Source organism: Cnephaeus nilssonii, assembly GCF_951640355.1.
Source record: "Cnephaeus nilssonii genome assembly, chromosome: 3".
NCBI classification, from domain to species: domain Eukaryota; kingdom Metazoa; phylum Chordata; class Mammalia; order Chiroptera; family Vespertilionidae; genus Cnephaeus; species Cnephaeus nilssonii.
The window spans coordinates 5,676,238-5,698,384 of record NC_137074.1 but is presented as its reverse complement, the minus strand read 5'-3'; the positions used below and the strand labels follow the sequence as shown (position 1 = coordinate 5,698,384).

Below are 22,147 nucleotides of genomic sequence, written 5' to 3'. Positions count from 1 at the left end.
CCTATCTCTCTCTCTCTCTCTCTCTCTCTCTCTCTCTCTCTCTCTCTCTCTCTCTCTCTTTCTTTGCCTCGGTAGCTCTGAGTAGCTGGTCGACCCCAAAGCCATGTCACTAACAGAGACTTCCAAGGGAAAGAGAAGGGCCTTTACTCAAATGCTTCACAGGCAGAGTTTTATAAAAGAAATGTCTTGTTTTACCCGTTGACTTGCTCACACTTCAGTTTATTGATCAAGTTGTCAAGGCCATGGAGAAGAAGAAGGTGAGGGCAGCCCTGGAGAGTCACTTTTCCCGGGAGCAGGAGAGCCCCAAGGTACTCAGTGCACAGTGACTCTGCCAGATTGGCGTGCCCCCAACATGCGTGTTGGTGCTGAGCGGCCTGTCTTCGGGCCTGGCCCTGCTGTGTAGGTGTCAGTCCACGTGGAACCCGCCTCTAACGGTCTGTGGGTTTTGGTCTTTCAGCTCCTGATGGCCCACCTCAGGAAGTCCACCTGGAGCCCATCTCGTCTCAGAGCATCAGGGTCACCTGGAAGGTAAACCACGCAGACGCTTGCTTTCCCGGCACGGTTTCCATGGAGGCGAGCACCTCACTCATGTTACCTGTTATGATGCTGAGACACTAACATTCAGTTTTGCCAAATTAGGTTAAGAGGCCTTTTCTTAAAATCCAGGATCTGTATCCACATTTCTAATACTTTACAGCAAATTCCACATCCACAGAGAGTGGCGTGGCTGTGTCTTGTTTTTATTCTTTGAATCCTGATTGAGTCCTAAGTGCTGGTCTCCAGACAAATCGTGGAAAGACTGCCTGAATGCACCTCTGATTGCCCCCTAGGGGAGACCGTTTCTAATTGCTTTTCCTGAGTGGCAATCACGGTGTGTGGTGAGCCCACTGAGCTGGCAGGAAGGAGAGAAGTCCTCCCTGTGCCACCTGCTAGCTGTGTCCTTGAGCACACACACCCCCAACCCCCCATTTCCTCACCAGCAACTGCACCATCCAGCAGGCTGCATCCCAGGCAGTGGTCCCTCATGTGCAGCCGGCAGGTGCAGACTGCTGCTGGCCAGCAGGGGGCGCTGGCCATCGCTGGAAGAGGAAGGAAGCTTGAGTCATGTGCAGACAGACCGCTGCTTTGTCTTGCCCAGGGTTCCATAGCAAAGCTCCCAATAAAGCAAGCGGTAGAGTCTTATTCCGGTGCCAGCTCATCACAGACTAGCGCATTAGGCACCACTCTCCAGGGACCTCACCTGGCGTCCCTTACCTGGTGGGTGAAACTGCTTTGGGAACTAGTCACCCCTTCATGTGCTCTTGGAGACAAACACATTGGGCCAAACTCCACTGTATCTGGGGTACTGTGGTTGGGTCAGAACGTCTGTGAAGTTGCGCTCATGAATCCCATTCCTGGTTTCTCTCATCGCATGGGTTTTCTCCTTGCCTCTTGCCTCCCCCTTTTTTCTGTTTTCTCACTCAGAGAAGGGGAGGGGGCCCAATGAGGTCTTTCAGGTGCACCCCTCCCGGAACCATAAAAACCAAGCCTGTCCTTGTTTTTCCCTTGGAGCATGAGCTCTGTCACTCAGTGACCAACGTCGGTATAAAAGGGGATTTTCATTGCAGGGGTGGGTACCCCTTTGTTGTTAACACGAGCCCCTGCAGCAGGCCCCTTTGTGTCAGTGAGTCGCGATGCCAGCGGGCAGCGGGCCACGATGGTTCAGCTGCTCAGACAGTGCGGCCGCGGTGGGGGAAGGGTGTCATTCATCTTTGTGAGCACATCCGCCAGCTGTGAGCATCACACACGTGTCATGAAAGGCACTCAGCAAGCCCTAACCCCTCACGCGTCCCGGCCACTCTACAAACGGAACGCTGGCTCACTCTGGCTGGATGAAAGGCTGGGAAGTCTCACCCACTCGCCCTCCTTGTTCCCTTGTATGTGTGCGCCCCTGAAAAAGGCCAGCGATTGCTGTGGCCCCTAAAGCTTTTGGGGTCCCGCTTGAGAGAGGTGCCTGTCCACAGAGCCCTTGTAACCAAGCATGGGAGCTCTTCAGGCTCTAAAAGGCTTCACCTTCTTTCATCTCCATCAAACGCAGCAGCAAAGTCAGTAATTGCAGTTAAATTTCCTCTGGACGTGTCATGGGCTATTCAGAGGAAGCTTGTTTCCATGAGGTCGTGAACCGGTTGTAGGATGCTGTTCACGGAACAGGGATCTGTCTCCGTAGCGGGGGTTGTTGACCGGCCTGTCCGCACGCAGACGGGCCTGAGGCTGAACTCACACCGGATGAGGTAAGGGCTGCCCGTACGTTGGCCCGATTATGTAAGGAAAGTGTCCCACTCAACCAAATTGTGTGCGCTCATCCATCATCTAAAGCAGATGCAAAGTGGGATATGACATGGTGCATACAGTATGCCTTTCCTGCATGGGACAAGTTCCAGGTTTACAGGTTGTGTCAGGAGGTGGCAGGAAAGGAGGAGGAAGAAGGACGGAAAGAAAGGAGCAGTTATGTTAGCCCAGGAGGGAGCCCACCTCCCTCAGGCAGCTGGGATGTAAACACCGGGGTTGTATGTAAGACATCTGTGTTGGGAACTCATTCACTCAGGGTCACAGGGCAACTGATGGGGAGTAAATGATGTGCTCCAAGGGGGGACGGGCGATAGAGGGGAGAAGAGCTCTGGGGTTTGGGTGGGAAAATGGCTCCTTTAGTTGCTGAACCTCTTAACGGCCAGGGCGGTGGCTTTCTATAACTCAGGGGGCAGATGTTCAATTTAACTATTCTACCAGCAACACTTCTGTAACATACACCTTCTGTTGAACAAAATGAACAGCTTTCCCTTTTTATTTGTTATTTCTTTTGTCAAAGAAAAATTTCAAATGTTGACATTATCAAGTCTGGCACAGGGGGCTAAGGCCTACTGAATAGAGACCAAAACCCAAAAGACGCTCTAGGCCGGTCCAAGTCAGGCTGCAACGCCTGTTTTAGGTTTGTTGCTCGGTCCTTCCCCCAGTTATGGGGGACCATGCAGGTCCCCCCAAGCTGTTCGCCTCTCTCCTTCTCCTCTGCCATCGCACACTCTTCATGACCTTCTCCCCTCGCCTGTCCAGTCGTACTCAGCCCTCCGGTCCGGCCTGCCTCTCTCGGTGGCCACGTGTGGATCTCCAAGGTGGAAGCAGCCGTTTGATCCTCTGTGTCACCCGTTACTCTTGGAGATGGCTCACTGCTGTTCCCTTCACACGGTCTCTGCATCCGTTCAGTCGCATCTCTCTGCTGTTCTCTGGGCTCCTCAGAGGCCGGGAGCGTCTCATTCATCTTTGATGGCAAAACATTTCTCCAGAGAGACATGAGGCAGAGATGTTTTTCCTATTGATGTAAACGTTTTGTTTTGAATGAGGAATATTTTTAGAGCCACGGGCTGTCCCAAATAATGAGATTTCCAATTGCTTAAATACTGCGGTGCTGAAAACCATGGTGAGGCTGAGGACTCGGGATAAAAATCCTGACACCTTTACCACTTTCTTGAGCCTCAGTGTCATACCCTCTGGCCGAGATTTTATTTAGGAGAAGCCATGTTACAGAAGAGACACATGGCTTCCATAAAGGATGAATATTGAGTATTTGGGGACATAATTAAATATCAGCAATCTGAAGAGTACTTTTAATGAGAACACCATATCTCCACAATCCCCAATAATTCTACCTAATTGAGGCTTCATTACAATCTATTACATGCTGCCAAGATGAGCTCTTACAGTGGGAAAGGGCTCAGTCTGCCATGTAAAGCCAGTGACCTTCATCGGAATGATTTAATGAACTGCGGGCTCCACTCGACTCCCGCCCTGAAACCCCTCTGCCTCCAGGAAATGGCACGCGTGTTGGGAAAGGAGCACCTGCTCGCCCGGGTACGTCCTGGGAGTCCTGGGCAAGGCTTCTTCCTGAGCACCCGCTCTCTGCCAAGCGCCGCACCCATCTCTTGCATGATTCTGTCATTAGCTCTGAGCACTGGGAGGACCCCCGTTTTGCATAGAGGGGGTTCCTGAAGCTGGAAGGACTTGCCGAAGATCGGAGGGCTATCACAGAGGACCCCACCCCAGCTGCCCCACTGCCTGTGGGCTTCTAAGAGACTCATACATGGGTGCCTGTGCAGGCCAAGGTGGTGGCTCACGCACAGTAAGGTTCAACAAATACCAGTGTCTTTTCTGGTTCCTTCCACCCTCGTGTTATAAATTCTCCCCGGCCCCATTCAAGTTAGAGAACACGGGGAAAATGGACATTTTTACCTACTGTCATTTTCTTACCAAACTATAAATAGAGTAACTTGAGTAAGTCAGCACCCTATGTTTCTATAGCAGTGGAATTAATTTTGCTTAAATTTTTCACTCTCCCTTTAATCCTTAGGCTATGAAACATTACAAAAGTTTACTTTTATGAACAAATAGGTTGGTGCTAGGGTTGTATTTATATCATCTTTATCAAAAAGCCTGATGGCCTACATGCCTTACAAGTACTCAAGGGACTGCCAGCCCTCTTTACTTTAATAAGTCTTTCCCCTGTAACAAGAGAATATGAAAAACTAAAATTTCAAAATCTTTGAATCATCCATATAGAGTACGATCATTCTCTCCTGACTTATTACAGATGACTAGACTATAAGCATTGTGAAGGTAGAGGGAATATTTTGTTTGTTCTCTATATCCTCAGTAGAAGCAGTTAATTTTATTAAACAAATACAGGAATCACTCCCAGTGTTCACGTTTGTGTTAAATAATTTATATCAAGGAGGCAGTTTTTCCTTTGGAAACCTCTGGACTCCTTAGAAAGCCTTGCCTGACTACATATGCATCTTACTTTTTGTGGGTATATAAATTATGCAGAGACCTTTTCTAAAGCCATTCATTGCTTATTTGCATCATTTGGGATGGAGTCTGCATCCCTCTCCATCTGTCCATTGAATTAGCCCTCTAGTTTAGCCCTGTGATTGGTCTTCTCCAAGAACCCCAGTTATCTTCCCAGAGCAGAGCCAACAGCGGCCCGTGTAAGGCTCCTGGCTGGCCTCCCAGCCCCAGCAGGCAGTCCTCTTGGTTCCCTGCCTCCGAGTGCAGTGAGAAGATGCTGCCACTTTCACAAAAGCAGTTCCGCTGCCAAGAGTGTGGGATCCAGGTCTGACACCCGGACGTGCTGGGGGGAGACCTTGGCTGGGACTCAGCATAGGAAACATGTCTCCATTCAGTCCCAGTAGAAAGCTGTACCTCTCCAGCTAATGGACCCTGACAGGACATAAATTGAACTTGGACTAGAGACTAGGACGAAGGCCATGTACATTCCCCAGTTGGCAATCCTTTCAGATGGTTTCTTCTGAAAGCTTTGCATGGAGCCTGGGTAAACCCGGCACCGGGTAGGACATCAGAGGGCGGGCACTTCCACGGTTCGCTTTAGATGGTTAGGTTATAAACTAGCAGGTTACAAGGAGCTGGGTAGCAAGGATGGTCTTGTTTTCTTTTACTTAGAGAATTTTTATCAGAAATGCAAGTAAAAGCCCGGCCGGTGTGGCTCAGTGGTTGAGCATTAAATGCAAGTAAGATTAATGAGTAGGATCCGAGACTACAACTAAAAGAGCACTCTGGACTTTTTAAAAATATATCTTTAATATTGATTTCAGAGAGGAAGGGAGAGGGGGAGAGAGAGAGAAACATCAATGATGAGAGAGATTCATTGATGGGCTGCCTCCTGCACACCCCCACACTGGAGATGGAGCCCACAACCTGGGCATGTGCCCCAACCAGGAATTGAACCATGACCTCCTGATTCGTAGGTCAACACTCAACCACAGAGCCATGCTGGCTGGGCACACTCTGGACTTTTATTGATGAGCTGCCCTAGGTCTTTCTTGATTTAGTACATCAACATCAGAGTTTATAAGTGGATTAAGTTCTAAAGTTAGGCTATTAGGATAAAAATTGCTTATGGTCAGGATAATACTAAAAATTACTTAATCGTCTAGTAAGCACACTATAAGTAATTTTAGCAATGAATACTTAGTGTCATAGATGTGTATGACCATGTTATATTCACAGTGAAAAATGAAGAGTATACATACAAATGTAACTGGACAGTATGCTATTACATTAGGCATAAAGTCGGATTAGCATAAATGAAATGCATCTACAGCAAGTAAGTTGTGCATAATAAGAATACTGTGACATGGTATGAAGGTGACTTAGAATTGGTCTTCAAGAAAATTAGATACCTTCTGGTCTCTACTTCAATAAAAATGACCTTGAGCGAGTTGCTTTGTCATTGCTGAGACTTGAACCCTTTTCAGCAGTGTCAGTCTGAGTGCCCTTTCCCTTATGTCATAGACAAATAGATAACAGCACATCTCAGTGGCACGTTCTCTTCCTGCTCAGCTCATAGCATGGGCTGGAGAGCCACGGGAACAGAGGACATGAGAGCAGGTAGAGTATGTAGTTTGGTCCTTGAATAACAGCCCAGATTTGATCCCCGCACTGGATGCTCAACCTTCTGATGGCTCTGGACAGCAGGGCCCTTTCTGATAGCAAAGATGTCCCAGTAAATGCAAATATTATGAAATTTTTATGCTGAATAAAATTTGTATTTCAAATAGTCTAGTAACAGATAAATAAGTAGTAATTTCAAGAAAAACATTCAAAAGACTGCCTGCAGTATAGTTTTGCTGGTTTTCATAAAATACTGACTCCACTTTTCACAGAGAACAAATCTGAAGATCACATTAAAGTGAATATGGCATAAGGATGTCTCTGCCCATGACGAACCGCACGTACGAAGGTGGTAAACCGCACGGCCCAGGTGCACAGTGGGCTATCCCATCGAGGTTTGCGTTAAGTGTGTTCTGTGATGTTCATACAACAACAAAACCACTTAAGGACACATTTTTCAGCACATGTCCTGTTGTTAAGCAGCACATGACTATACATAAATAGAATGGAATCCGTGGAGTGAGCGGATGAGTGCACACTATTTAATGTGCTTAATTTTCTTTGCTGTCATGGAGCCAACTTGCTGGTGACTTTTCTCATTTCATTAGAGAAATCAAATGAGGTAGATAAGTTAGTACTTGGAGCGCAGAATTAGAATGAAAAATGAAAGAAAATAAAAGAAAACCTATGTCTAAACAAGAAGTCCGTAGACATCAAATGACACCTGCTATGTCGCAGACATCTCTCCCAAGGCAAGGCAAACAGGCTGATGTTACCTTCATCATTTAAAATGCTGGACAGAAAAAAAGAACCACACATAAAAATGAATAAATAAAATAAAATGCTAGACAGAGCCTGGACATAGTGGCTCAGTGGTTGAGCATTGACCTATGAACCAGGAGGTCATGGTTCAATTCCCGGTCAGGACACAAGTTTGGGTTGTAAGCTCGATCCCCAGTAGAGGACGTGCAGGAGGCAGCCATCAGTGATTCTTTCTCACCATTGATGTTTCCATCTCTCCCTCCCTCTCCCTTCCTCTCTGAAATCAATAAAAATATATTAAAAAATAAAACACTGGACAGAGTGCTTCAAGGCCTGGGGCAGGAGGCCCTCTGGCCAGGGCAACATGAGCCAACTGCCCTGGGAGACTTTTCTGCATCTATTTCCACATTCTGGGTTTTTTTTTAAATATTTTTATTGTTAACACTATTACAGATGTCCCCCATTTCCCACCCTCTCTCACCTTTGCCCACCTCCCCCAAGCCCCTGTCCTACCCTCCCTCGCCTTCACCACGCTGTTGTCTGTGTCCATGTCTATGCATGCATGTTCTTTGCTAATCCTTCCACCTTCTTTATCTAGTCCCCCCCCCCCACCCCATCCCCCTGACACTGTCAGGCTGTTCCATGTATCCATGCCTCTGGTTCAGTTTTGCTCATCAGTTTACTTTGATCATTAGATTCCACATATAAATGAGATCATATGGTCCTTGTCTTTCTCTGACTGGCTTACTTCACTTAGCATAATCCTCTCCAGTTCCCTCCATGCTGTCATAAAAGGTAAGAGTTCCTTGTTTTTTACAGCCACGTAGTATTCCATTGTGTAAATCTACCATTGCTTTTCTATCCACTCATCTGCTGATGGGCACTTGGGCTGTTTTCAGATCTTAGATACTGTAAATAATGCTCTGTGAACAGAAGAGTGCATATATTCCTTCTGATTGATGTTTCAGGATTCTTAGGATATATTTGCTGGAGATCGCTGAGTCAAAAGGTAGTTCCATATTTAATTTTTTGAGGAAACTCCATACTGTTTCCCACAGAGTCTGCACCATTCTGCATTCCCACCAGCAGTGCATGAGCGTTTTCTCCACATCCTCACCAGCACTTGCTGTTTGTTGACTTATTGATAGCAGCACTCTGACAGGAGTGAGGTGATACTTCATTGTGGTTCTAATTTGCACCTCTCTGATGATCAGTGCTGGTGAGCATGTTTTCATATGTCTCTTGGCCATCTGTATGTCCTCTTCTGGTCCATTGCTCATTTTTTAATTGGATTTTTTGTCTTTCTGACGTTGAGTTGTATGAGTTCTTTATATATTTTGGAAATTAACCCCTTATCAGATGTATCTGCAAATATGTTCGCCCATACAGTGGGTTCCCTTTTCATTTTGTTGATGGTTTCTTTTGCTGTGAAGAAGCTTTTTAGTTGGATGTAGTCCCAATTGTTTATTTTTCCTGTGTTTCCCTTGCCCTAGGAGATATATCGGCAAAAATATTGCTACAGGAGATGTCTGAGGTTTTACTGCTTATGTTTTCTTCTAGGATTTTTATAGTTTTGTGGCTTACATTTAAGTCTTTTATCCATTTTGGGTTTATTCTTGTGTGTGGTGTCAGTTGGTGGTCTAGTCTCATTTTTTCCATGTGCCTGTCCCATTTGCCAGCATCACCTTGTGTTTGATGCTAACATTGAGCAGAACAGAAAGACACAGTATCTGCTCTCAGGTCCAGGTCACTAATATAAATACACTTGCCCTAATGCACTAACAAGTAATCAACCCACTCTGCGTCAGGGAACCCTTCTGTCTTTTATTTAAAGGCCAAACTCCTCTTGTTATTAGAAACTTTGAAAATTGATTTTACCTTTTTTCAATGCCTGTGATGGATTCCTCCATTAGGACATTCTTTTGTAAATTTTAAGTTGAGACCAAATAAAAGTTCTTTGTGCTTTCAGTAATCACAGAAACATAGGAAAGAGAGCAATGCTACCTTTTGAAAGAATATTATCGGTCTTGTTTTCCCTGCCGGTCGCAATCTAAACTCAAAAATAACTCCTGCTTTATGTAAATAACTGAAGGATTCGGGAGTCATATTCAAACTGACTTTCAGAAGTGACACAAGTGAGAATTCTGAGAAGGAAAGTGTGATTTGGGGGACCTATGGCGTCACCCCAGGGGTCTGTACAGACTCTGGTTCCACCTGTACTTGGGCACATGTCAGGTCAGGTGCGTCCCCCACTTTCTAATGCTCCCTGGTTGGCATACGTGCCCTGAGTTCCTCTGTGTGGTCATTGGCAGATGCCAGGCACTGGATAAGCCCTTATGGCTGGAGAGAAATGCTCTATGTGGCTACCAGACAGTATATATGCAAAGGACAGCAACATTCACAAAAAGGAGGGACCCAGCAAGAGTAGCTACTCAACAAATGTTTGTTGATGAATGGGTGAATGAACGAATGATTGAATGAGTGAAATGGGAGCCACCCTACAGTTTAGAAATTGAATAGAGTCCCGTTTTGCAGAACATTCCAAGAACCTGTTTCTAACATTCTACATTTGTGTCCCCAGCCCACACACACCCTTGGCTGCCACCTCCTCCGCTGCCAGGTCTGACTAGATTTTGGTGACTGTTGGCGACAAGTCAAAGTTCTTGGCCTCTGGGGATGGTGTGCACTTCAAGCCTCCCGTCACTCATCATCATTTCTCAAACCTGAATGAAATATCTTTGTTGTTCTGAGCACATCTCATTGTCAGATCATGAGCCCACTCTTTATTTCAGACCTCCCTCACTCTTTCCTAGCCCTCGATGGACAGCAATGTTGGGGAAGGGGGGCACGTGGCCATACTTACCTGTGTAAGACCTAGGATGTGAATGTTGTACATAGTGTAATGCAACTCTAAGAAGAGACAGAAATGAAAACACGCTTGGAGGCAATGACGTGAGATTTCTCCTCTCTCTGACATCACTCCCTCCAAAGCTGGGGTCCATTCACCTAGGGAGACTGTGCTGTGAGTCTTTGGTGGAGCCACAGCTCTGCTCCACCCACCTGGGCACCTGTCCCCTCTGCAGCCAAGGCCCAGGTGCCAGGAGTCCCCTCGCTGCTGGGTGACTTGCAGGGCTGTGAAGGGCTCCAGTCTATTTGCATTCATTCCCTGTTGTTCTGCAGAGAGCAACCGGGAAATTGGGTTACCGGTGACCTGAAAAATCGGGGAATGCAGAGTCATTGCTTTTTAGCTAAATCGTCCATCCCAAGTGAGGCCAATTCTCAGCCTTTTAATGACTCCCCAGTGACAGCGAGGTGCTCAGACCCCAGCATGCACCAGGATCCCCTGTTGGGCTTGTTACAATGCAGGTCACCAGCCCCCTGTCCCTCATGGGTTTCTGATTCCAAAGGTCAGGGTGGGCCCCAGTGTTTCCTGAGCTCCCGCTACACTCCTGCTACACTCCCGCCCTGACAAGCACCCCAGTTCCTCCCCCCAGGGTCACCCTGAGCATTCTGCTCCACCCCTGGGTCATCTCTGGCTCCTGGGGGCAGTGGAGGATGCTGATTGCTTTTGTTGCCCTGTCCTCACAATGGCTGGTCTTCCTTCAGGCTCCGGTGACGTGCCCCCTTCTCTGGGGACCCTCTGCCCCTGTTTGGAAAAGTCACCTCTCCCATATTCCTTTCCTAACGTGCTGTACAAACCTTCAGTTCCGCAAGTGCCACGTTGTACTTCAATCACAGAGTCACCGCAGTGCACTGCCCTCCCCCCAGCCCCTTACACACACACACACACAGGAAGCCTCATGCAGACCAGGCCTGGTTCCTGCCTGTGTACACTGAGGAGCAGGGAAGGCTGGAGGAGATGCAAAGGCAGCCCCCACCCCGTAATCAAAGGGAAATGGGACAGGGTCCATTGCTCTTGAGTTTGGAGGAATCCAAAGGGAATTTTCAATTCATTTTGCAACGGAATCACTCGGCATGCGTGCTCGCGGACTGCGGAATTCTGCAGTGGAGGCTGTGCGTTCTCCCCCGCGGTGCCCTGGCTTCCTGCAAAGTGCAGTCCCTGCGGTGGGCAGGGGAGGGGGGGCAGGAGCAGGGCCTGGCTGCGGCTCTCCGAAGAAGCCATGCCTGTTCTAATCACTCACATCCGAGAGAGGGTGCCCTGCGCATCTGCACATCCCTGCTGGCACCAGCTCTCTTAGGAGCGGAGAATCTGCCAGGGGCAGCTGCAGGCTGATTGGGATGGACGAGCAAGACACAGGTGCTACTGTTGTCATGGAGATGGGAAGAGACCTTTTCTCAAAGGAAGCGGGAGGGGTGAGGAGGCTGGAGAAAGGGCACTGGGTGAAAGCAGGCTTCAGAGAGAGAGGACAGGAGGAAAATAAAGGCCAGGCTGGGAAGGGGACCCAGAGGGCCACATATGGCAGATTGTGAGACAAAAAGAAAGAAATTGGGATCTTTACTGGACCCAAAGGTCAATGAAAGGAAAAGGAGCATTCAGTAGGGAACGACAATGAATTCTTACATGTGAACATGGCAGTGAGTAGGCAGGGGCACTGCAGTCCATTCAGAGGCCCTGAGCGAGGGCAAACACAGGACCCTGGGTACCCCCATGGTCTGGGAAGACCAGCAGGCTCTTGCTTGGAGGAGCTCGAACCGCTGACTCCCAACTGCAGAGTGAAGGGTTTAGGTTTATTTTTTTCCACTCACGTACTTTCCAAAGTCTTCCTTTAATGCGCAGTAAGAGGTGAGATTTGCTGTGAATCTGTAGGTCTGTCTGGAATGATCCTAATGGAAAACATACATTACCCACCAGCTGGCCGGGCACATGAACAAACTCTCTGGAATCCTTGTTTTTCAAAAGAAAAATAAATGGGTGACATGGTCCAAATAAATGGGCTCAGAAGAATCTAACAAGCAAAAACAAAAAACAAAAACTATGGCATACTAGGACTAGCAGGATTAAAATTTAGTTCTAAGAAGAATGTAAAGCCCTAGCTGCTTTGGCTCAGTGGATAGAGCATCTGCCTGTGGACTGAAGGGTCCCGGGTTCGATTCCAGTCAAGAGCACATGCCCGAGTTTTTGGCTTGTTCCCCAGTGGGGGGCGTGCAGGAGGCAGCCAATCAATAATTCGCTCTCATCATTGATGTTTCTATCTCTCTCCCTCTTCCTTCCTCCCTGAAATCAATAAAAATATTTTTTTAAAAAAAGAAGAATGTAAAGATTTATTTTAAATATTTTTTATTTTTATTTCAGAGAGAAAGGGAGAGAGAGAGAGAGAAAAACATCAATGATGAGAGAGAATCATTGATCGGCTGCCTCCTGCATGGCCCCTACAGGGGATTGAGCCCACAACCCAGGCTTGTGCCCTGACCAGGAATTGAACTGTGACCTCCTGGTTCACAGGTCAACACTCAACCACTGAGCCACGCTGGGCGGGCAAGATTTATTTATTTTTAACAAAATATTGAAACCAGGCAGAATAAAACCACCTATGCTATCTATCCTATTTAAGCTAGTTAGAATGGTTTGTGGGTTTTTTTTTTTAACCCATGGGGAGGGGGGACCAGACTTCTCCACCTACCTATGCAAACAGATCACAGGTATGACTAATGCCCCCGAACCCAAGGAGCTAAATGTCAGCAAGCAAGTCCCTCTACTTGCAGAGGGTCTTGCTAAACTGGTTACTGTGTGCAGACATGTTCTTGTGGGCATTGTCCTCCACCCCATCCCCATGCTTTTTTCTTGGTCTGACTTCGTTGCCCCCGTACTGGGATCCTGACTTGGTGTCTGAGGGCAGCTTAAAGCCTCCCGGGAGCCATGGCAAGTGTGGCTCAGCTGGTTAGGTGTCCTCCCCTACACCAAAGGGTTGCTGGGGTTTGATTCTGGGTCAGGGCATATGCTCAGGTTGCAGGCTCGATCCCTAGTGCAGGAGGCAGCTGGTAGATGTTTCTCTCTCATCAATATTTTTCTCTCTCCCTTTCCCTTCCTCTCTTCTTTAAAAATCTTAAAAAAAAAAAAAAAAGCTTCACAGGGATTCTGTTGAAAAATTAAGATACCTAATGGGCGTAAACCTAATTTTTAAAAAACATAGCCTTTATATTGGGGTCACTGTATTTCATATTTAAAAACTATGTGAAATAGAAGTATCTTGGTTTTAAATTTGACTTTTAGATTACTTTTGCAGGAAAATTAATTGTAATAATTAATTAAATGATACAAATGCAATTCAGTGGTTTAGGTAAACAAATTCCAGGTAATCAAATTCTCAAAATCTAAAGTCTTCATATGGGATTTCAAAGCAAAGTGAAAAGTCACAGTTACTCATGTGAAAACAGGACTGCACAAGCATGTCAAACTCGCAGCCCGCGGGCCGCATGCCTTATTTGTTGGCCTGTGTGAGCCTCTGAGTCTGACGTGCTCGGCGTAGACATTTGCTTATAACAACAGTTAGTCCGGGTCTGATGGTGCCTACTCGACTGAAACAGCCGTGGTTCACATGACAGTATCATGGATGCCTGTTAACATCGTGTTAATGCCTGAAATCAGAGCGGTTGAGAAAAGCACTGGGAATCCAAGAAAACCGTAAAGGAGGAAACCGTCTCTAAAGAGAACTGTGACTTTACTGCTCCTGTGTCGCTCGGACTCACACCTAAAGGCAGCTGGAGGCATCTGATCCCGGGGGGCGGTTGGCCTGTTAGGCAAATCCATAAATATTTGCTGAACTCATTCATGCTGCTGCTGCTCACACCTTCTTCTGCCTTCTCACTGTGGACTCCCTCGTGCACCTGTGTCTGCTGGCCAAGGACTACCCACCCCGCCCCCCCTCAGGCAGCTCCCCTGTCTGCATGCCCACTGCTGTGGTTTAGGCTCCTCCCATGCTTTTTCCTATCCCTGCCCCTTTCTGCAGGCTCCACCCACCACACCTCCCCTCCCCTTCCATGCCCACCTGGGGTCTGCCTCTTCTGGCTGCTGCCGACCACTCTCATCGCACCACTTCTGGAAGCCGGCTGGCCCTCACCGTCCACTACCGCACACTTGGACACTTCAGACTTCTCTAAGGTCCCTGAAGTGTTTGTTTCCTCTCTCCAGCTGGATTGCTGAGCATTTTCAGGGCAGAGAACACATTTCAGAGCCCTGAGAGATCAAAATCCATGGTTTGTACTGCAATGCGTACACACACATGCACACACACGTGTTCACACACATACACCTGCATGCACACTCACATGCACACATATGCATGCACTCCCACACATAAACACATACATATATAACACAAATACACACATGTACACACACACATGTCTATTGACTGCCTGAAAGTCTACAAAACCTTTATTACTTTACAGCATCACTTTGATGGTGTTCTTATATTTGAAAAGAATCTGGTTTCTTTTAAAAGGCCAACATGTCAGCCAAAATTGCCCTGCCTTTTGACTGAGCGGACCTTTCACCATTAGCAGAGAAAAGCTAACTCAGGCCTCTCCCTGCCCAGTTTAAATCGCCGTAAATGATCCAAAACGATCCTGTGAGCAGTGGACTCCGCTCCATATCCAGCTTTCAACCTGGACACGCCTTTACTCTGGAATTTCCATTTCGAGTGTGAGCCCCAAGAAGGAAGGAACCATTTTTTTAAATCAGTTCTGGCCCTGGCCGCTGTGGCAGTTGGTTGAGCATCGTCCTGTGCACCGAAAGGTCACTGGTTCGATTCCTGGTTGGGGCACATGTCCCCTGGTACAGGAGACAACCGATCAATGTTTCTCTCTCACATCAATGCTTCTCTCTGTCTCTCCCTCGCCCTCTCTTTCTAAAATCAATAAAAGCATATTTTAAAAAATTCTGTCCCCCCAGTGCTGGGAACTGCCTGGCCGAGTGTCCAGCGCAGTAGATTTTGCCGGGTGACCTTGTGATGGCTGGTGTATGCTGAGACCCCACGAACTCAAGCCATCTTTCCAAAACACTTAGAGAAGTCGGCCACGGCAGCATGAGGAGGGTGGAGAGCACAGGCCCCGGTGCCAGATCCCACCCTGTCCCTCCTGTCTGTGTGACCTCCTGTGTCCCTGGGGGCGGAGTGGCGCTGTGTCACGGGGCTGCGGTCAGGGCCGGCTGCTGCCTTCATCCAGGAAAAGGAAGCGCCCTGGCTGAGAGCAGGCCCTCCACGCGCAGTGGCGTCTCCTGACACGGTTCCCATGACTACACCCTGTTATCATTATTACTCCCGTGGTTATTCGATCTCATTTTTGCTTCCCTAACAAACGGGTGGGCGCTGCTCTCCCTCCTGTGAAGTCTTCTTTAGCGTCTTCTTTTCTTTCCTGCACAGGCTCCCAAGAAACATTTGCAAAATGGGATCATCCGAGGCTACCAAATCGGTTACCGCGAGTACAGCACGGGGGGCAACTTCCAGTTCAACATCATCAGCATCGACACCACCGGGGACAGTGAGATCTACACCCTGGACAACCTCAACAAGTTCACCCAGTACGGCCTGGTGGTGCAGGCGTGTAACCGGGCCGGCACGGGGCCTTCTTCTCAGGAAATCATCACCACCACCCTCGAGGATGGTAGGTCCGCTGGGCCGGGCCCAGGCTCCTGGCTTTTTTCCTCCAGGGTTTGTTCTGGTTGGGGCGCTGGCTCCCCACAGCCTGGCCCCCCCCACTGGCTTTGCAGTGACAGAGGCAGCTGGCCTGCTGGCGGGCGGGGTCTCCATGGGGGAGCTGGCCCTTATTAACTCCAGCACTGCATTGATTGGGTCCCGCCCTTGACACGTCTGGATTGCAAAGCCCAAATCAATTTCCTCTCCAGCATCTTTCTCATTCATTTGCAAACAAGAACTGGGCTGTTCCCTAGTGGCACCATGCTCTCCCTCTGACTGCAAAAGTCTGACCAGGATGCAGAAATCCGGTTTTCTAAGAATTGCTCCCAAATCAATGTTCAGGAGGATTTTTCTTTCTTTCTTTTTTATGATTGCTTTCTATTTTCAAGCATCTGAGATCAGGGAACACACATGAGTGGACTTTGGAGCAAATCTCACGGTGCTGGCGCGCCCCCTAGTGACCAAAAGAATTAATTCTCGCTTTTCAGGACAGTGAAGGAAACCTTAAAGCTAGGATTGATGGTAGTGCTTGAAAAGACAGCGCACCCTGGTGTCCAGAGGCAGGGCAGGGTGTTGTGGGTGCAGAGGTGAGATGTGGGGTTAACTGCAGGAATAAGTAGCAGATAGGAAGGCAACAAGCATGCATTGCAATAGCTCTTGTGCAGTTACCCACGGGATCATGGGTTTGAGGCATTTCTTTATCAATGCACAATTTCCTCTTTTGAAGAAATTGATGACGTCCATTGAGAATTTCTGACCATCTTTTAGAGAAAGAGAAGTCTTAGGTACCTGGAAACTTAGAGACGAGGGCTTTCTCTCCGCCTTCACAATCTTTGCCATATATGCCCTGGGGTTTATGCTTTGATGCACATTTTCCATTGATGCATGTGGCTCAGTCAGTATTTCATCCCCTCTCCTACAGGCAGCATTTAAGGTTTGCCTAAGCTCCCTATGGGACAATACTTCAAATATTTTCCTAACCTGCATCTTAGTTCATTTTCTCTCCCTCCCCGGACAGAATGTTTTAGTATTGAAAGGGGGCTGCGGGCGGATGGGATGGTAAACCAGCTATGATGACATGCCTGCTTTTCAACACTTTTCAGGAGCTAGACTTCCAATTTACATCCCAGATTTTACTAAAGAGAGGGGACGGGTTGTACAAAGTAAATGCAACTTAAAGCCGTAGCTTATAGGAGTGGTGGCACGTACACCAGACAAGCACTGGCCTTCGCTCACGCAGTAAGATCGGGAGTGTTCACAGCTCCTCGAGCCTGGGACGGCCTCCTTAGAGTGAGGTAGCTCATCTGGGAAGAGAGACTGTGGCAGTCTATTAGGACATATGCATAAACTCATGATATTCTACTGAGTTGCCCATAATATTTGTACAGGGGGAATAGTATTCAGTTTTCCTGAATTCTGGGAATCGAGTGCAATTGTTTCCTTTGGCTTGCTCATTGATACATGAAACTAAGGTTGCTGATTCAGTATTGCTCTGCTAATAAAACCACCCACCGTTATTACAGACTCTAATTATTTCATTTCAGTGCCCAGTTACCCCCCTGAAAATGTCCAAGCCATAGCAACATCACCGGAGAGCATATCCATTTCCTGGTCCACACTGTCCAAGGAAGCTTTGAACGGGATCCTCCAGGGCTTCAGAGTCATCTACTGGGCCAACCTCATGGACGGAGGTAAGAGGATGAACCGGCGGCCTTGCGTTTGCCCCAAAAGATACGCAATGGAATTTGCAGACCCGGGTCCCCATGTGGGTTCAGGACATGGTGGGCGTTTCTTTATCATTGAACAGTTTCCTCTTTTCCCCGCCTCTTCTGTTCCTATCTCTCATCCAGCATGTTAACGGGTGTGTACAGCTCTTTAAGGCATCACGTCCCCCCCCCCCCAAAAGCAACTGGGGCTATAGGAGGGGATGGCGCGTGAGAAATCTAGGCATAGGTGTGTTTTCCTAATTTTAAGTACCTGTGTCAAACCTCTGCAGGCAGCACCGAAACCGTGGTCTGTATTTAGAAAGTTCGACGTGATGTAGATGCTAATAGGTTGGCCTCTTACTCTCCAACAGAACTCAGCAGGGGAACTTCCTAAGTTCCAGTAGTTGGTCTCCCAGGGGGGTCAGAGGAACAGAGAATGCCTTGAGGGGGATGCCATTGCCCCCTGAGGAACCATCATATTCATGTTTGTGTCCTCTTCTTCCTGTTTCTCCTCCTCCTCCTTCCCCTCCCACTGCTTTTTCCTCATTCTTCTCATTTCTTTATGTTGGTTTTTCCTTTCAAGGTTTAGTACAAAAAGTCCCCTATTTGGGCAAAGTACCTGCTCAGGGGGTGGCAAGGTTGGGTTCCAGATGTTTCTTAGGTCAAATACATGTGGGTGACTTTGCTTTCCGATGGTGGGTGTCGCTGAGCCAGGCTGATCCCCCTCAATGAGCATGATAGGTGCCCACCTGCATGGTGGCCCTAACAGGAAGGCTCCTAGGTCTGCTCACTGCTTGTGAGCCAAGATTTTGGAGACCCACACCCACATCCTCCCCTGCTGTCCTTCCCCAGCCTCCTCCTGCACCCCTGCCCCTGGGCCCCGCCTCCTCCTGCACCCCTGCCCTTGGGCCCCGCCTCCTTTCTGGCCTGGGGTGTCTTTCAGCCCCTCGGAGTGGGTGTGGCCTCCTGGTGCACACTCACCTGAGTTTGAGCAAACACAGCTGAGCCCCCAGATACACCCCACTCCTGCTCAGGACCCCGGGCCTGCTCTGCCAAACAGGTACATGGGCCCCAGGGGGCTCTCCCATTGATCCCAGAAGGGAGGAAGAAGACATGAGCAGAAGGATGGCGATTTGCTCAGTCACTAGCAGGGTCCAAGCCTCAGCTAGTTCTGTCTGTGGCCAGACTTGCTTCTCTGGGCTGAGGCTGAGACTCAGTTCCTCCCATGTCCAGCGTAGCCCCTGCTCCAGGCACTGAGAGGCATTCTGTAGAGTCGCCTGCTCATCCTGCAGTGGACGGGTTCGCTGAGCATCTACTCCGTGCTGGAAGCGTCCCCACACTGAGGATGCAGCACCCACCAGGGATGTTCCAGACTAGGGAGCGAGGGAGGATCTCCCGAATGTACACCCACCAGCCCAACAGTGCACAGCCAGTCCCCGGGCAGATTCAAGTACATGATTCTCCCACAACTTCACTCTCTCCTCCCACACATGCTTCTGTAAATCCCACAGAAGTAACGTTAAAAACAACAAAAGTGGGCCCCAGTGTCTATTGTGTTGAGGTGAAGCTATAGGGTATCATTGCATAGACCTGGTCTGGTTCCTCATCTTGAACAAGACAAAACTGAACCCCTAACACCCCCCTAAAGACAGCGTGACGCTAACATTACTCCAGTTTTCTTCTTATTGGAAACATTTCCAGAGTCCCGTGGGGACTCTCCATTCATATTTTCACATACCACTCATCTTTGCCAACCCTGCCTAAGTATCTACGTCCCGTGATGGACGATGCGGCTTACTAGTATATGGTTCTGTCAACCTGACGCTCTTGAAGGTTTAAAAACTTGGATATTCAAACACATAAACTTAATAAATGATGCTTGGGAATGCATAGTGTTCCCCAAATACTTCTAGTCGCTGTGTGAAGATCAAAGTGATCTGCTTCATGCCCAGAGAGGAAGCCCTACACTCACCTTTTAGAAGACGAGAGAGAAACCCTCCGAACAGAAGCCTACTCACCAGCACTCACGCCTTTCCTGCCACCTACGGGAGGCGCCGTTCATCGGTTAGCAGGCACTTCCGTGGAATTCCTGGGCGCTTTTGCACAAGCTCCTCAGGCTGCGGTCCGGAGTTTCCCACGGACGCAGAACATGTAGTGACCGTGTAGAGATCTATACCCACTGATCCTTGAGGATACATTGTACGCACACTCACTCGCACACTCACATTCACACATACACACACTCACACTCACTCACACACTCACACATGTGCACACAGTCTCATACACTCATATACACTCAGTCACACATACTCTCACATACTCTCACTCACACTCACACACTCACACATGTGCACACAGTCTCATACACTCATATACACTCAGTCACACATACTCTCACATACTCTCACTCACACTCACTCACACACTCACACATGTGCACACAGTCTCATACACTCATATACACTCAGTCACACATACTCTCACATACTCTCACACTCACACTCACGCACACACTCAGACAGGCCTGGAGAGGCTGAGGTGGTTGCCACCACTGTGATTAGCAATTGCCCCAAAGGTTTTCAAAAATCTGTGTAAGACAGCAATTTGCTATTGCTAATGTGATCAGACAAAATAAAACTGGCTAATATATCTTTGATAGCATAGGCTAAATCACAGGATGCCTGTGAAATGTCTGAGTATTTCATCATAATCAGAAAGTTAAGTAACGTTGAGGCCTGACAGAAGCAATTCCTCTAAGATTGCCAGGGAAACTGCACATTTTGAAGAGTCACCACTTCCATCTGAATCTGAGCTCCTTCTCATCCCTTTTGTCTTCAGGACAAAAAACCATGGATGCTAACGCGAAGTAGCACGCAGACACCACCCGGGGGCGCTGTTGCGGTGGGGGGCGGCTCCGGAGCAGTGACTCCCAACCCTGTTTGGTTTTCTGCCTTAAAACACTTGGAGAATGAGAGGGGGTATAAATCAAGACATACAACTTTCATTTCAAAATATAATTTTAAAAATAGTTTTGGGTAAAAGACGTAGTGTGACTTCTGAATATATTTTGTATATTCCTTTCATATCGTTTTACGAAAGGAATATACAAAACATAACGAACGGAACACCATTCTCTCCTTCCCATATATATGTTTTTAAATGACGCTATGGAGGCTGTGAGAGGTGGATGATAGGAATCGGTGTCTAAGCCATAAAAGAGAAGCAGAGCTGTTAGAAGGGGAACTGAAGCACGCTGCCTGGAAGTTGGCTTTTTCATGATTTCCCTCCTGTTTCCTCTGTATCTGCTGATCGAGGGGCACCTGCTGCCGGGGAACACGCTCCCCGCGGGAGGGAGGGGTGTGTGCACAGAGTGGGTCTGGCAGGCAGAATCACTTGGGGATGACTTTGAACGAGGGCTTTGACTGCAGTCATATTCCTGGTTCATGATAAATGAGTTTGAAACAACATGAACCCCAATATGAATAAACATGCAAATATTAATTCTCATTAGTATAGTAATTCATGAGCAGATGTGATTCTTTGGTGTAATTGCTGCTCTTTCAAAAGACCAGGAGTGCCCTTGTTGGTTTGGCTCAGTAGATAGAGCATCTGCCTGGGGACCAAACGGTCCCGGGTTTGATTCTGGTCAAGGGCACATGCCTTAGTTGCAGGTTCCTCCCCGACCCATGCCCTTGCTGGTTTGGCTCAGTAGATAGAGCATCCGCCTGGGGACCAAACGGTCCCGGGTTTGATTCTGGTCAAGGGCACATGCCTTAGTTGCAGGCTCCTCCCCGACCCTGGCCCTGGTCGGGGTGCGTGCAGGAGGCAACCAGTAGATGTGTTTCTCTCACCTCGATCTCTCTGTCTTTCTCTCCTTCTTCCACTCTCTAAAAATCAATGGAAAAATACCCTCAGGTGAGGATAGATAGATAAATAAATAAATGAATGAATGAATGAATGAATGAATGAATGAACAGGCACCCGCTGGCCTTCTCCCTCGCACCACTTCCTCCTCCTCATGCTTGCTCAGGAAAAGCCCTCCCAGGCCACAACCTTCCTCTACCCCCAGGACCACAGCCCACTTTCTCTGTGGGTGGAGACCCCAGGCCCTTCAAAGAGAAGAAGAAAACAAATCACAGAGGCCCCAGGAGGTCAAGGGACTTAGTCACGTTCTCATAACTAGCCATGGCAGGGCCTGGGGTAACCCCTCCACCCGCTTAGATGTAGTTTCCCTGAGTGTGTGTGTGCGCATGCACGTATGAGCATGTGTGTGCATGTGCGTATGTACAGGTGGGTGCACGTGTATGTAATCTTTGGCACAATGTAGAAGTCTCTAAATCTGAAAAAATCTTATGAGCTCTATACTTAACACTTTTTTTCATTAACGTTTGGGTTCTTTATCCTAATTCAAATGACCCACGTTAAACATGAAATAATGTTTCCTTAGCCCAGCCTGCATCCTTTCCAATTGGGGACATCCCTCTCACAATCTGGGACTGCTGGCTCCTAACTGCTCACCTGCCTGCCTGCCTGATTGCCCCTAACCTCTCTGCCTGACTGCCTGATCACCCCTAACTGCCTTTGCCTGCCTGCCTGATCGCCCCCAACTGCCCTCCCCTGCCAGCCTGATCCCCCTAATTGCTC

General features: G+C 48.2%; 1 protein-coding gene across 1 annotated transcript in view; it reads left to right on the top strand.

The window, feature by feature from the left end:
• The window catches only part of DSCAM (DS cell adhesion molecule), a gene marked incomplete at both ends in the record, with an annotated part of 461,963 nt that overhangs the window by 362,614 nt on the left and 77,202 nt on the right, over nt 1-22,147 (top strand). Inside the window, 3 exon segments of the mRNA XM_079762252.1 lie at nt 458-528; nt 15,522-15,762; nt 17,339-17,485. Coding sequence (XP_079618378.1) covers nt 458-528; nt 15,522-15,762; nt 17,339-17,485 — 459 coding nt within the window.